Source organism: Pinus tabuliformis, chromosome 3_2 (assembly GCF_031772625.1).
Source record: "Pinus tabuliformis cultivar Carrire ecotype Pingquan chromosome 3_2, CPIR1, whole genome shotgun sequence".
In the NCBI taxonomy this organism is placed as follows: Eukaryota; Viridiplantae; Streptophyta; class Pinopsida; order Pinales; family Pinaceae; genus Pinus; species Pinus tabuliformis.
In genome coordinates this window covers 175,536,251-175,550,766 of record NC_142302.1, presented here as the reverse complement: position 1 = coordinate 175,550,766, position 14,516 = coordinate 175,536,251, and the positions used below count along the sequence as shown (strand labels likewise).

General features: G+C 39.1%; 1 protein-coding gene across 5 annotated transcripts in view; it reads left to right on the top strand.

Annotated features, from left to right (window-relative positions):
- LOC149180358 (nucleoporin (DUF3414)) overlaps positions 1 to 14,516 on the top strand; it is a 426,459-nt gene that overhangs the window by 144,296 nt on the left and 267,647 nt on the right. For all 5 annotated transcript variants that reach the window (XM_089416071.1, XM_089416072.1, XM_089416070.1 and 2 more), the window contains 2 exons: positions 2,164 to 2,249; positions 2,395 to 2,505. In XM_089416071.1, coding sequence (XP_089272197.1) covers positions 2,164 to 2,249; positions 2,395 to 2,505 — 197 coding nt within the window. The remainder of the gene's footprint in view (positions 1 to 2,163; positions 2,250 to 2,394; positions 2,506 to 14,516) is intronic.

Below are 14,516 nucleotides of genomic sequence, written 5' to 3'. Positions count from 1 at the left end.
ACGAGTATTCTAGAAAAAAGCATTAAAGCATCAAATCTTGGGAGGCCTTTGAAAGAGCATTCATTAAAAGATGGGACAATAAAATAGATATGAAGGTCTTATTTACCTAATTTTGTTAATTGTAAAAAATGGATTCATAATATTTTAGAATCTTTTAGAAGATGTTAGAAGTTGTTGTGATCAAATGTAAACTTTTGTTGGCAATTCACTCCTAAAATGCTATTTCTGAGTGTTAGTAATGGTTAGTGTTGTGAAAATTGCGATTTTTTGCCTGAAATGATTAAATCGACGAGTTTTTCATTTTGAAAAAATCGTGATATTTTCCCAAAAAATCTTGATTTTGTAATTTTCTTTTTTTAAATTTTAAATTTTAAATTTTAAATTTTGTTGATATTTACTGATTTATCCTGATTTGTACGTTTTTTTTTTCCTTTTTCGGACCCTTGTCGATTTAATGATTAGCGTTGGTTGTGATTGCAAAACGATTGTTCACTCAGTTTATTGGCTTTGACATTTTATCTAAGTTGCACGAAACGTCGAAATGTTTTGAAGTTTCCGAAACGGGTACGTTTAGAAACATCACCTCTTAAAAATAAAAATGTCAGCGAAAACGTCAAGTTATAAATAAGTGAATAACACATTATCTTGCAAGTAAAAATGGAATAAGACCCATAGATGACAATTTAGAAGGAAAACAAAGTCTATATTAACTCTCATAGATGATTACATGATGGTCGAGTTTCTTTCGAGTTTCGGAGTTTCAGGTATGGGTACAGCCCAAAACGTCGGGTTCTTAGAAGTTTCATGCAACATAGCATTTTATATTTTCTTTTTGTTTATTTCTAATTTAGGGGTTAGTCTTAGGGTTCTAAACATTATTTATTTATTTTTTTAAAATTTTTTCCATTCTAATGCAAGGATTTTAAAGTTGTAATACGAAATTTAAATTTTCTATTTTCTAACAAGGCTGATGAGGAATTTGAAGCATGAAGTAAGTCGATGATTGCCAACAGATTAGACAAGTTCTCTTTTTGGTTGTTGTAGGTTCCCCTTTATTGGAGATGAGAGTGGAAGATAACGTGGGAAAATTTGAGGGCTTATGACTTATGGGAGATTATTTTTTAAAATTTATTAGGTGGATGTTTATTGTAGCTGCCATTAGTTTCTTTAAGAAAGTGAATCTGGTATTCTGCAAACATCATGGAATGAAAACAACTATTTGTGTATGCGAGATAAGCCATTATTGTAACAATTGAATAAAGCTGGAATAAGGATTTGTGAGTGTATATATGGCCTATTATAGCTTCTCTGACTTTTGTAGTTGTTTTTTATGCTTATGACTATCATCATGAGAGAAATGAATTTTTTCTTCCTATCATAGTCTTTTTTAGCCATGCAGGGAAGGATATTTTAAGATGGTATTACATGGTGATTAAATGCTAGGGCCATAGTTAATTGTATCAAAATGACGTGTTGAATTGTAATTGTCTCATGAATTATTAGTGCTTTGCTAGAAATGGAATTACAATCTTATACCTTATTAGTTGTAGATACCATGCAACCAGAATTTCATGGGTTCTTCTATCCCACCTTTAGTTTCATTGGTATCTACTCCACATGCATCTGGATGACACCCTTCATGAAGTAAAATCACTGAATTGTCCCATGAGTGGACCAAAAGATTTCACACTTGTCACACTACTTCTGTATCTCTGTTATTACCCAATCACACCCATGTAGTGTCGATCAAGCGTTCTTCCCCTTTAGTGCTTCTTTGGATAGCCATGGTCGTCCTCTTCATCTACATTTGGAGATTGATAGGGAAATTGGGTGACATGCACAATTCTAGATCATTAAGAGTGCCCTTTCCCATTTTTTTTGACAAAGAATTGACCTTTACTTATACCATAAATATTTGAACACATTATAATAAATCTAGATATAGCACATTTACAATTTACGATGACAATTACAATTCTAGATTAAGAGTGGCCTTTTTTTTGGTAAAGGACTTTGCTTTTTTCGCATCATAAATAATTTAACACATGATATTGAATTTGAGGTTCTTTCAGTTGTTTCTTTTCTTTTATGATTGCCATGATATATGCTAAATTTTCTTATAGTAATCTTGCGAGTGCATTCATTATTTATTGTAAAATGTAGGCATTGACGTTGAAGCTACTTGAGCTTGATGGTTCCCCAGTTGTTGAAATGACTCGAATTTATGGATGCATGGAAAAGACGTTGAGGTATCGATATATAGTAGGCTTTTTGTAGTTTACTAGATTTGGTTAGATTCTCTTATTGGATTATCTTGTCATTTGATATGTAATTGAACATCTAATAGCACTACATATACCTACTTTTATTAATACCTTGTTTTGTGCATGGCAGGGTCGATATTATTAATATAATTTGTTCTTTGATAAACAATCTTGTGCCAATCAGCAAGGATTCTAAAATACCAGCATTGTGTATCACTATTTTGTACAATTTTTGTGATTGGTAAGAGCAATTGCTTTCTTTTTATTGATATAATTCTGAAGTTATCATTTAGTTTTCTAGTGAGCAAGGTATATGGATTTTCTAGGAGGATTTGATAGGTTTATAAACTTTCAACTTTTGTTGTTTTCACCTATAACATTATGATATTAACTTTATAGAAGGCTTCAAGGCTATATAACAATGTTTAGATAATAAATCTTTGATAGTTTTAAAGTAAATTTTGTTAGATATAATATAAAAAGAAATATGTAAAAAATATAAATAGTTTGCACAGTTTTTCTAGATATGTTTTATATCTTATGACTTTTCTAGTAAGGTAGGTAAAAACTTAATTAATAAGGCAAATATGGCCTATAACTTTTCAAGGTGTTCGTTTTTTTCATATGTTGGAGTATTGGGGAGGCTTGGATGTTTGTGGCGACTTTGGTTAGATGGAACTTCTTTAAAAATCAAGTGGGATGCGAATTGGCGTGGAGGTCATTTTGGAGTTGGATTGTTAAATTTGGCAGCTAGGGCCAAACTCCACCTTGGAAAACTCATATAATGGAGATGATATTTTTGTTGGATTCCTCTTTCCAAGAGGTGTAGGATTGATCTAAAGATCATCTCATTCTGACATGTATGAATGGAATTATAAATTTATTTCTTCTATGGACAAATTGTCAAGGTCGGCCAACAATCTAATGTAGGCTCAGAGGCCCAAAAGTCATGTCTTTTCACCCTCAACGTTGCATATAAATATGAGCATCTACCTCTTTTGGACATTCATCATCTCACACATATATCTCTCTCTCATTTGATTGGGTCGTACGAATTTCAGGGCAGCCTTCTTCTCCTCCACACGTGCGAAAGTTTGACTGGGTTTTCTGATTTCAGCGTTGACCAAGTTGCAACCAACTTTGACCAGCATTGACTGGCAGTGTTTGACTTCGTTTGACTGCAATTTTTGTGGGAATATCTTTGTTTGGGAAGGTCACATATTTGGGCACAAAAATCGAGATTTTCTGGGCTGTTTGACTAGTGTTGACTGCAGTAAGTTTTACCGTAGGTTTGACTGTGTGTTGACCAAGTTTGACTGATTTCTTTAAGACTGTTTTAGCTTGATTTGGATAGTTTTTGGTGGTCGAATTGACTGGGTTTGACCGAGCTGATTTGGAGGAGTAATTCTGTTGATTTGACCAGCCTTAACTTTCTGGTTAGGGCATCTGGTTGACTGTAGTTTGAATGGACAGATTTGACTGTGTTTGGGCAAGTGAATTTTATATATTGTACACTTTCTCTCCGCTGAACTTTTGAAGAATGATAAGAAGATTTGATCAAAGGGTTTTCCTCACATTGGGGTTTTTCCCTGGCATCCGCGAAATATTGTGTCCTCTTGTCTTGGCTTGTCTTCTGCTTATTGTTTATGTTCTATCTGCATTTACTATCAATGTTAATGTGATTGCTAATCTAGAAATTGAGATTGGGCTAATAACAAAATTGAAGTAAATTTCTCTTAAGCATAGAACATACCAATAAGTAACATGGAATTAGAGTTGAGGTGAAGACAAACCCCAAGCAAGAGTGAAAAAGTGCAATCACTGAGATTTGTTGGACAAGGAAAAGATTCAATGGCCTCTACATCTTACTTCAAACCTGATGACAGGCTCAATGATAAGTCTGATTATCATGCATGGAAGATGTCTCTTAATTTGACTTTGGAAGAGTAGGATGTTATGGACTCTGTGCAGGGAAAGATTACTAAACCTCCTTAAAATGCACTGGTTGCTACTAAGACAAAGTACAAGAAAGGTGAAGTCAAAGCTAAGAAGATCATCAGGGATTCTATTAACAAGCATTTGGTTGCATACATCTCAGATTTGAACACATCTAAGGAGATGTATGATAGGTTGGTTGGCATGTTCAAAGTTAGCAATGCAAACCAAGTCCTGTTTCTCTAAAACAAGTTGAAGGACATAAAGAAGGGAAGAGTTGAAGATATCCAATCCTACTTCATGAGGATTACCGAGATAAAAAATGATCTTCTTTCAATTGGAGAAGTTATCGTTGATAAGGACTTCACTCTCATTGCCCTTGGAGGTCTACATCGTGAATGGCATGTGTTCAACACTACTATCCTCAACAATGACAGGATTCTAGGTTTTGAGGAATTATTGACTAGATGTACTCAAGAAGAAATAAGGATGATGGAGAGAGACATGCCTTCAAATAAGAATGATCCTACTACATTCTCCGCTCATGCTAAAAAGAAGAACAATGCAGGTTTTAGGAAGCAATGTCAAGGAAGACCGAGATTCAAAGATGGAAGAAAGGGAAGATGCTTCATTTGTAACAAGATTGGCCACTATGCTAGGGAGTGTCCTAATAGAAGGGATACACCTCGGGATGATGACAACAACTACCACAACAATTTTAGGGGCAACAACAATCAAAAGAATGACAGATTCAACAACAAAGGAAAAATGAATGCCCCCGCCACTCAACATGGAAATGGTTGATCTCCCAAAAGATCAAGAAACTCCAGGTATGATGAATCTAATGTTGTAGATAACAAGCAAAAAGAATTTTATCTTATACCTTCCCTCTCTACTGCCTCTCCTTCGCATACCTTGGGAAATTGGTTGATTGATAGTGGTGCCTCAAGGCACTTTACTGGGTATAAGGAAGCTCTTTCAAATCTGATAGAAAAAGATACAAATTTGGAAATCATTCTTGGAGACAATGCCACCTATCCCATGAAAAGAGTTTGAAATATTACTCTTCAATTAAATCAAGGTAGCACCATTCATCTACAAGAAGTACTCTATGTACCCAATCTAAAGAAGAACCTGGTATCCATCTCGACAATGGAAGACAAAGGATTCAAGGTGGCATTCATCGATGGAAAGTGATGTGTTTGGAAAAAAATTTTCAAAGAAGCATTTACTCTTGGATTCAGGGTTGATAGCCTATATCAAGTTGGAGGAAGCCCATTGGGAGCTATGACACATCTCTTCAATCCGAATTGTGGCACCAGAGGTTTGCTCATCTACATTATAAGGCTCTAGTCGATGCAACGAAGATGGTGACAGGTATGCCCGAATTTAAAGTAGAATATGAAGGTGTTTGTTAGGGATGTGCCGAAGGAAAACATACAAGGGGACCATTCCCCTCAAGTGATAGCAAGACTACCGACATTTTTGCAATTGGTTCGTTTTGATCTATCTGGTATGTTGCCCATGACATCTTTGGGAGGATATTTATATTATGCTATCTTTGTGGATGACTTTTTTTTGCAAAACTTGGATTTATTTCTTGAAGGAGGACGGAGTGTTCACATGGTTCTGTTCTTTCAAAGCCTTGGTGGAAAATCAAACAGGGAAGAAGATCAACATATTGAGGACCAATAATGGAACCGAGTATGAAACAAATGAATTCAATGACTATTGTAGAGAAGATGACATTAAGAGAGAGACTACTACTGCATATAATCTTGAGCAAAATGGTGTTGCTGAAAGGAAGAATGGTTCTATTATAGAAGCCACTCGTGCCATGCTTCATGATCAAAGCCTTCTGAACTTTCTATGGGCAGAAGCTGCCAACACTGCTGTGTATGTTCAAAATAGATGCCCTCATCAAGCTTTGCACTCCAAAACTCCCTAAGAAGTTTTCACCGGTAAGAAACCTGATGTTTCTCACTTTAGAATTTTTGGTAGCCCCATGTATTTTCATGTGTCGGAAGAAAAGAGAAGCAAATTGGATGCATCTGGGAAGAAAGGAACATTTGTGGGCTACAGTGAAACTTCTAAGGCATAAAGAATCTATGTGCCTGGTCAAAGGGAAGTGGAGATAAGTCATGATGTCACCTTTGATGAAGATGTTGCCCTTGGGAAGCTTAGTAACCTTCCTATTCCAAGGAAGGACAAAGAGGTAGATGCAGGAAAACTTGGAGAACCGCAGGATGAGCCGATGCCCGATGTTGAAGGACCAGTGGACCCTATTGATCCACCTCCTCATGAGCCCTCCTCCTAAGAAAGGAGACCCTCATGGCTTAGGGAAACTCTCGAAGATGGCGAGAGACATATTGCTCCAAGGGGGACATTTTCGTGAAAGTAAGAAACCCAAGTAGGTACCAAGGGTACTTAGCTGCCATGAGCACCATTTTTCAAACTAAGCCTTGCACATTCGAAGAAGCTGTGAAGCATCAAGTATGGAAGGTTGCTACGAACGAAGAGTATGAGTCGATTATGTAGAATGATGTTTGGGATGTGGTCCCTAGACCTAAGGACAAATCTGTTGTCACATCAAAATGGCTCTACAAGATCAAACATGGAGCTGATGGAAGTACTAAAAAGTTCAAGGGCAGTTTGTTGCTTGAGGCTTCTTTGAAAAGGAAGGTGTGGAATATGATGAGATATTTGCACTAGTTGCCCGATATACCACCATTCATTCAATTATAGCCCTTTTTGTCTCGCAAGGATGGAACCTACACCATATGGATGTCAAAACCGCCTTCTTGCATGGTTCAATTAAGGAGGAAGTCTATGTAGAACAACTTGAGGGGTTCGAAGTTCAAGATCATAAGACACATGTATGCAGGTTTAAGAAAACCCTCTATGGGTTGAAGCAACATCCTCGGGTTTGGTATGAGAGGATCTACAACTATCTAATGAAGCTGGGTTTTACGAGAAGTAAAGCTGATCCGGACCTTTACTTTAAGGTTGAGAATGATAAACCTCTCATCTTGGTACTTTATGTGGACGATCTCTTTCTCACAAATGCAAATCCTCTCATTCATCAATGCAAGAGGGAGTTGGCTTCCGAGTTTGAGATGAAAGACCTAGGACTGATGCATTATTTCCTAGGGTTGGAGGTCTGGCAAAAGCCAGGTGAGATTTTTATTTCTCAAGGAAAATACATTGTGAAGTTACTTGAAAGATTTGGGATGGTGGATTGCAAGTCCGTGACTACTGCGATGGAACTTAAGTTCAAAAATTTATGTGAAAGTGCTGCTGGGCCCAATTTGGGAAATCCTTCTCAATATCGTCAACTTGTGGGGGCCCTGATGTTCTTTGTGAACTCCTGTCCAGAGATATGCTTTGCAGTAAATACATTGAGTCAGTTTATGGTTGAGCCTCATCACATACATTGGATTGTTGCTAAGAATCTTTTGTGATATGTTTGGGGCACAATCACCTATGGACTGAGATACACTGTCGGGAATGTGAGGCTCCATGGTTACTCTGACGCTGACTGGGCTAGTAGTGTGGTGGATCGTAAAAGCACATCACGATGTTGCTTTTCACTAGGTTTTGCTTTGATATCTTGGATGAGCAAGAAATAGAAATTGGTTGCGTTGAGCACCGTCGAGGCCGAATATATTGTTGCTTGTATGGCCTCCTGTGAAGTTGTTTGGTTGAGGAAGCTCTTTAGTGAGCTGTTTGGACATGTGCTGGATACCGTCGTGATCTTCTGCAACAACTAAAGTGGGATTTGTGTCTATGAGAATCCCGTGTTTCATGACTGCCACTTCATCCGAGATATGGTACAACGGGGAGCAATAAGGCTCCATCACATTGGGATTGATGATCAGGTCACAAATATTTTGACGAAACCTGTCGAGAAGGTCAAATTCTTAACCTTCCGTGAATGATTTGGAGTCGTGGAGGACCCTCTTATGAGGGTCCCGTTTGAGTTGGATATTGAGCTCTGGGAGCTTTGGGGTGGCTTGGGGTACTTCTTGGAGCGATGAGTGACCATATGGTGAGTGGTTCACCTTCCCCTAGTGGTGCCTTGTGTACAGGTTGAGTGGTTCACCTTCCCCTGTGATACCCCATGATGGTTGATATATGCATAGGATGAGTGGTTCACCTTCTCTTGCTGATACATCCTATCCATGCAGTCCGAGACTCATGGGAAGTACCTCTTATCTGGCCAATGAATAGGGAAATGAGGATAGGGACCATGGTACTACCGATTAACGTATTGTGTACTACCGTACTCCCTATGACAGGATGTTTGATATTGATCTGGGATCAATGGGGACTGACTATAGGTCAGTGGAGAGTGGTATGATACACTCCCGATCATTTCTTCTTCATTATTTCTTAATGGTTCAACAGAGTAGAGTAGAGTAGATCAGGGATGACAGGGATGGTCAGATTGTCAGATGTTTTGGCAGGTGGAGTTCTCCCTAGTTGAGAGAGAGTGTTAAATTTGGCAACTAGAGCCAAACTCCCCCTTGGACAACTCATATGATGGAGATGATATTTTTGTTGGATTCGTCTTTCTGAGAGGTGTAGGATTGATCTAAAGATCATCTCCTTCTGACACGTATAAATGGAATTATGAATTTATTTCTTCTATGGACAAATTGTCAAGGTTGGCCAACAATCTAATGTAGGCTCAGAAGCCCAAAAGTCATGTCTCTTCACCCTCAACGTTGCATATAAATAGAAGGAGCATCTACCTCATTTGGACATTCATCATCTCACACATATCCTTCTCTCTCCTCATCATATTGGGTCGTACGAATTTCAAGGTAGCGTTCTTCTCCTCCACATGTGTGAGTTTGATTGGGTTTTCTGATTTCTGCATTGACCAAGATTGACTGGGCAGTATTTGAGTTTGTTTGACTGCGATTTTTGTGGGAATATCGCTGGTTGGGTTTGACCGAGCTGATTTGGAGGAGTAATTCTGCTGACTTGACCAATGTTGACGTTTTGGTTAGGGCATTTGGTTGACTGCAGTTTGACTAGACAAATTTGACTGTTTTTGGGCAAGTGAATTTTGTATATTGTACTCTCTCTGTGCTGAACTCTTGAAGAATAATAAGAAGATTTTATCAAAGGGTTTTACCCTCATTGGGGTTTTTCCGTGGCATCCACCAAATAATGTGTCCTCTTGCCTTGGTTTGTCTTCTTCTTATTGTTTATGTTCTATCTGCATTTACTATCAATGTTAATGTGATTGCTAATCTCGAAATTGATATTGGGCTAATAAGGAAATTGAAGTAAATTGCTCTTAAGCATAGAACATACCAAAAACTAACATGGATTGATCAAGGCTAGTGTATTGCAGAGGGTGACATATTCCATACTGTAGGGTAAGCATGGAAGATGTCTTCTTCTGGACCTATATTTGGTACTTTAGTACCAAGGATTGGAAGCAGTGTTGCGGGGGAGCGCCCCCCCCCCCTTCGAACCCGCTCCCGAAGCGCGCTCCGGGCGGGAGCGGCTCGGGAGCGGGTCGGGAGCGCGCTCCCAAAATCGCTCCCGGACGGGAGCGATTTTCGGGAGCGCGCTCCCTTAAAAAAATTTACGCTCCCTGCTCTGATAGGGAGCGTTTCAGGGAGCGATCGCTCCCGAGCTCCCGGAGCGTTTTTTAATGCCCGGGAGCGATCGCTCCCCGATCGCTCCCTAATCGCTCCCGGGCATTAAAAAACGCTCCGGGAGCGATTTTTAACCGGCCGGGAGCGGTTCGGCGGAAAAAAATTCCGCCGGACCCGAAAAATTAAAAAAATTTAGCTAATTTTTTTTGTTTTATAAGCCCAATGGGCCAAAAACTTGTCATTACAACTTTGTTGAGCAAGTGATTGAGAGCTTGAGCAAGAGATTGAGAGCTGGAGCAAGAGCTGAGGAGCAAGGAGCCAGAGCTGAGGAGCGAGGAGCAAGTGCCAAGGAGCGAGGAGCAAGCTTGCAGAGGTATGTAACTTAATCATTTAGTTAGTTTAGCTGGTTAGGTAGTTAATTTGGTTAGTTTCATTTACCTGTTTGAGTTTAAAGATCATTAATTTAAATTAAATTAATAAATTAAATGAATTAATCCCAATAAACTAAATTAATTTGCAGATTCAAGACTCAAACCCTACAAACATCAAACACGATGGACCTGAGCATTTTTATTGGCATTTTCCTCTTCCTGGTCCCCTTTCTGGTTATTATGGTGGTGGAGAGTAGGAAACGGAGGGGGCCTGACCCTGAAGAGGTGGATGAAGAAGCCGGAGGAAGTCAAATAGGTGAAAACCCCAGTGAGGAGGATGTGGAGGGTGAACATGAGGGTGAAAAAACTAAACAAGACCAAACTCCATTGTGGAAATATGTTCAGAGGCCTGAAACAGGGAGAGGGGGTGGAACCACTAAATTTCATTGCCCCCATTGCAACACTGATTTCACAGGCTCATACACCCGTTTGAGAAGACACCTTTGCGGGAAAAGGGCATGGGATGGAGAGAAACAAATAGGAATCAGAACTTGCAACGGGGTGTCAACAGTTGATAGAGCCAAATACATAAAGGAAGAGGAGGACGCCCAATACAAAGCAAAAAGATCAAGGGGTTTCTTTGAACCAAGCTCACAAAGAACTCCTTCAGCATCCTCCCAAGGCAGTGGATATGGACATGGAGGCTCAGGGTCATCATCTTTACGCCGTAGAAGCATATCAGATTTCCTTGATGAGGGGTGTAGGAATGATGTGGATTCAAAAATTTACAGGTTCCTCTATGCAAATGGGATACCATTCAATGTTCTACGCTCACCTTATTGGCACGAAATGGTTTCTGCCATAAATGATGCCCCTAAAGGATACAAGAGCCCTGGGTATGACAAGGCAAGAACAGTTGGCCTTGATCATGAAAAAGCAAAAATATCACATTCTTTGAATAAAATGACAAGTTCTTGGACTGACAATGGGGTGTCCATTGTATCTGATGGATGGACAAATGTAAAAGGCAAGCCATTGATAAGTGTTCTTGCTGTGTCTCGAAGTGGTCCCATTTTTCTAGCTGCACATGATTACTCAGACAAGTTCAAGACCGCTATCAACATTGCAGAAGCATTGCTTGAAACAATTGAGCGTATTGGCCCATACAATGTCATCCAAGTCATCACTGATAATGCTCCTAATTGTAAGGCAGCGGGAGCAATTATTGAGGATAGATACCCGAACATATTTTGGTCTGGATGTTTGGTTCACACATTGAACCTTCTGTTGCATGATATTGTCAAAAACAAAAATGAACAATACCAATGGATTGGGGATTTGTACAAGAGAGGAAAAAAAATGATAAAATTTATTACAAATCATAGCAATACCCATGGCCTTTTCCGCAGTCACTCGAGATTGGAGTTGCTGAAGATTGCGAGGACTAGATTTGGTAGCTATTACCTCACCTTCAGGCGCCTTTTGAAGGTAAGAGAGGGTTTAGCTAGCATGGTATCAAGTCCAAATTGGCAGGTGTTAAAGGAAAGGGCTACAAATGTAGCTGACATTGCAGGTTTTGATACGGTGGAGGAGGCCGCTCTTGATGGGCAGTTTTGGACAGCTGTGAGACAGGTATTGGATTTCACCAAGCCAATTTATAACATGATTCGGTTTGCAGATACAGACAAACCGGTGATTGGCGAGGTGTATGAGCAAATGGATACCATGTTGGGGGAAATAAAAGACATTGTTAATAACAGAGATCCCGACTTGTACAATCTGATTCACGATTGTGTGTGTGAACGGTGGAAAAAGCTTAACCTTCCACTACATTGCTTGGCGTATATCCTTACGCCAAAATACTACTCAGATTCTTGGTTGGGCAAACCTGCAGCAGGGGGTGGTGTTAGGACCAAACCCCATTTAGATCGAGAGGTAACTAAAGGATATCTGGATGCATTAGAAAAGTTGGTGCCTGACAGGGAGGAATGTGCAGCTGTGCGCCTTGAAATAGGCAGATACTTCACTGGCAGTGGTTTGTATGGTAACTTCCATGCAATGGACGACAAAGATAAATTTGATTCTCTCACATGGTGGGAAACATATGGCGGCGACGGACTTTTGCGAAAATTGGCATTGAAAGTTCTTGCACAGGTTGTAAATTCTTCTTCTGCAGAGAGGTGTTGGAGCACCTACAGTTATATACATAATGTGAAAAGAAACAGGCTCAACGAAAACCGAGCAGAAAGCTTGGTTTATGTGCACTACAATTTGAGGTTGTTGAGCCATTACTGTGATCGGGCCAATGAAGATCCCACATATAAAATTTGGGACAGTCACCCTGAGGACGACAATTTAGAGGATGGCATTGTACATATGGAAGAACTAGAAGATGAGCTTGTACGGGATGAAGCTGAAGCAGCTGCAGCAGCCATGCCACCTCCACCTCCACCATCCAGTAGCAGTTCTCGGGGCCCGAGTCTTGTTCCATTGCTGTCGCCACCTCCATCGACACCCTCGCGTGGAGGCTCGAGTTCTGGTCGTCGGTCTGGGAGGGAGACTCCTAGAAGACCGCCAAGACCTACTTATACTCCTGGAGACTCTCGTGGCAAGGGCCACTTGTAGATTTACAGTTTACTTGTCTTTTTTAGTTTCTATTAGACTTGTCACTTTAGTTTTCATAACTGTTCAGTGTTGAGTTTTGAGTCCTTGACTCTTGACTCTTGACTCTTTCATATCATTATGACATTATGATATTTTTTGTAAACATTATATCACTGTGACAATGAAAATTTGAAGTTTGAAGTTGGGCCTTGGCAATTATAACTCATTGGTAATGATTGTGAATTATGAATATGATGCTTTGTGAAAGACTAAAGTTGTTTCATTTCATCTCATTATTCATGTTTCATTTTATAAATTTTTAACATTTCATATCATGTTAACAGTTAGAAGTTAGGACTTAGAAATATCTTCGATATTACTTCTTGTAATGGTTAAACTTGGCTTACAAGTACAACTTGTTACTTTGGTGATCAATGATGATAAATGTTATTGAATTGAATGTTATTTTAATTTATTATTTTACTAAGGTTGATGACGATTATAATTTCTAGATGATTGATGTGATATGGTTCAATGATCAATTTATGTTTTTTTATGTTTTTTATGTCTATTTCATCATTCTACATGTTTTTGTTGACATATATGTATCAAAAATTAAAAAATATAAAAAATATATATATTTTTAAAAAATCGCTCCGGGATTCGCTCCCAAACCGGGAGCTTCTGAAAATGGTCGCTCCCGCTCCCGCTTCCGCTCCCGCTCCCCGCTCCCGCTCCCGCTCCCAAGTAACACTGATTGGAAGTATTAGAGAACATTTTCCACGTTCCTTAGATTATCAACTTTGAGATATCACTAATCTACTCCTGGTGAAGTTATGTATTGACATGTGGGGCCTTTTGGAGATATTGGGGATGGACATTTGGGAAAGCTCTTCAATAGTATGACTCCAAGAAGCTGTACCCTTTTCACCAAAGACATTGTTTATGTTTTGTCCTCAATGCTAGATGGGTGTCTTCTAACTAGGATGCTTGTTGGATTTTTAGGCTTCATAGTGTTTGGTTTGTTTTTTTGAGCTACAAGCTTAAGGTCCTTGCTTGCTTGGTTGTTTATCACTGATTTCCTTTGAAGGCTCTCCTTGCCAAAAGCATGTTGTCAGATGGGTTGTGCCCCTATTGTCACCAAGTATATGCCTTGATTCTTCTTTTCATCGTAATGTAGCTTTGCTAGATGTTGTTGGGAATGGTGTAGGGTCATCACTTTGTTTTACTTTACGGGTAACTTCATTGGCGTGTAATTCTTCTTGGAAATTCAGAGTCCTTGATTTTGTCCGATGTCTTGGGAGTTTGAGACTGTATTTGGGCTTTTGCATGTTTTTCACTTTAAAATATGACCAATAGCATTTTCCTTGATTAAATTGTAGGTTTAATTAGGTATAATATGTATACTCTACTTTTCAACATCAAGATTAATTGCGTGATAGCTATTAGAAGGAGCACATAGAAGTAAACACAACTCAAATGTTAGGATAAATCATGACAATCAATTACATGTGCCATTGAAGTTTGATGTGAATAGAATATAATAATGTGGTGATTATTTTCCAACCTTCTTCGACAAAGATTTTCCATGTTGAAGTTGACAAGTGAAAGCAATGATATTTGAATGGAACCAAAGACCAACCGATATTCTGCAATAATCCAATCACAAGTGCACTATAGAGAGAGAAAATACCCAAGTAGATGTGTGCTAGACACGAGCTACACAA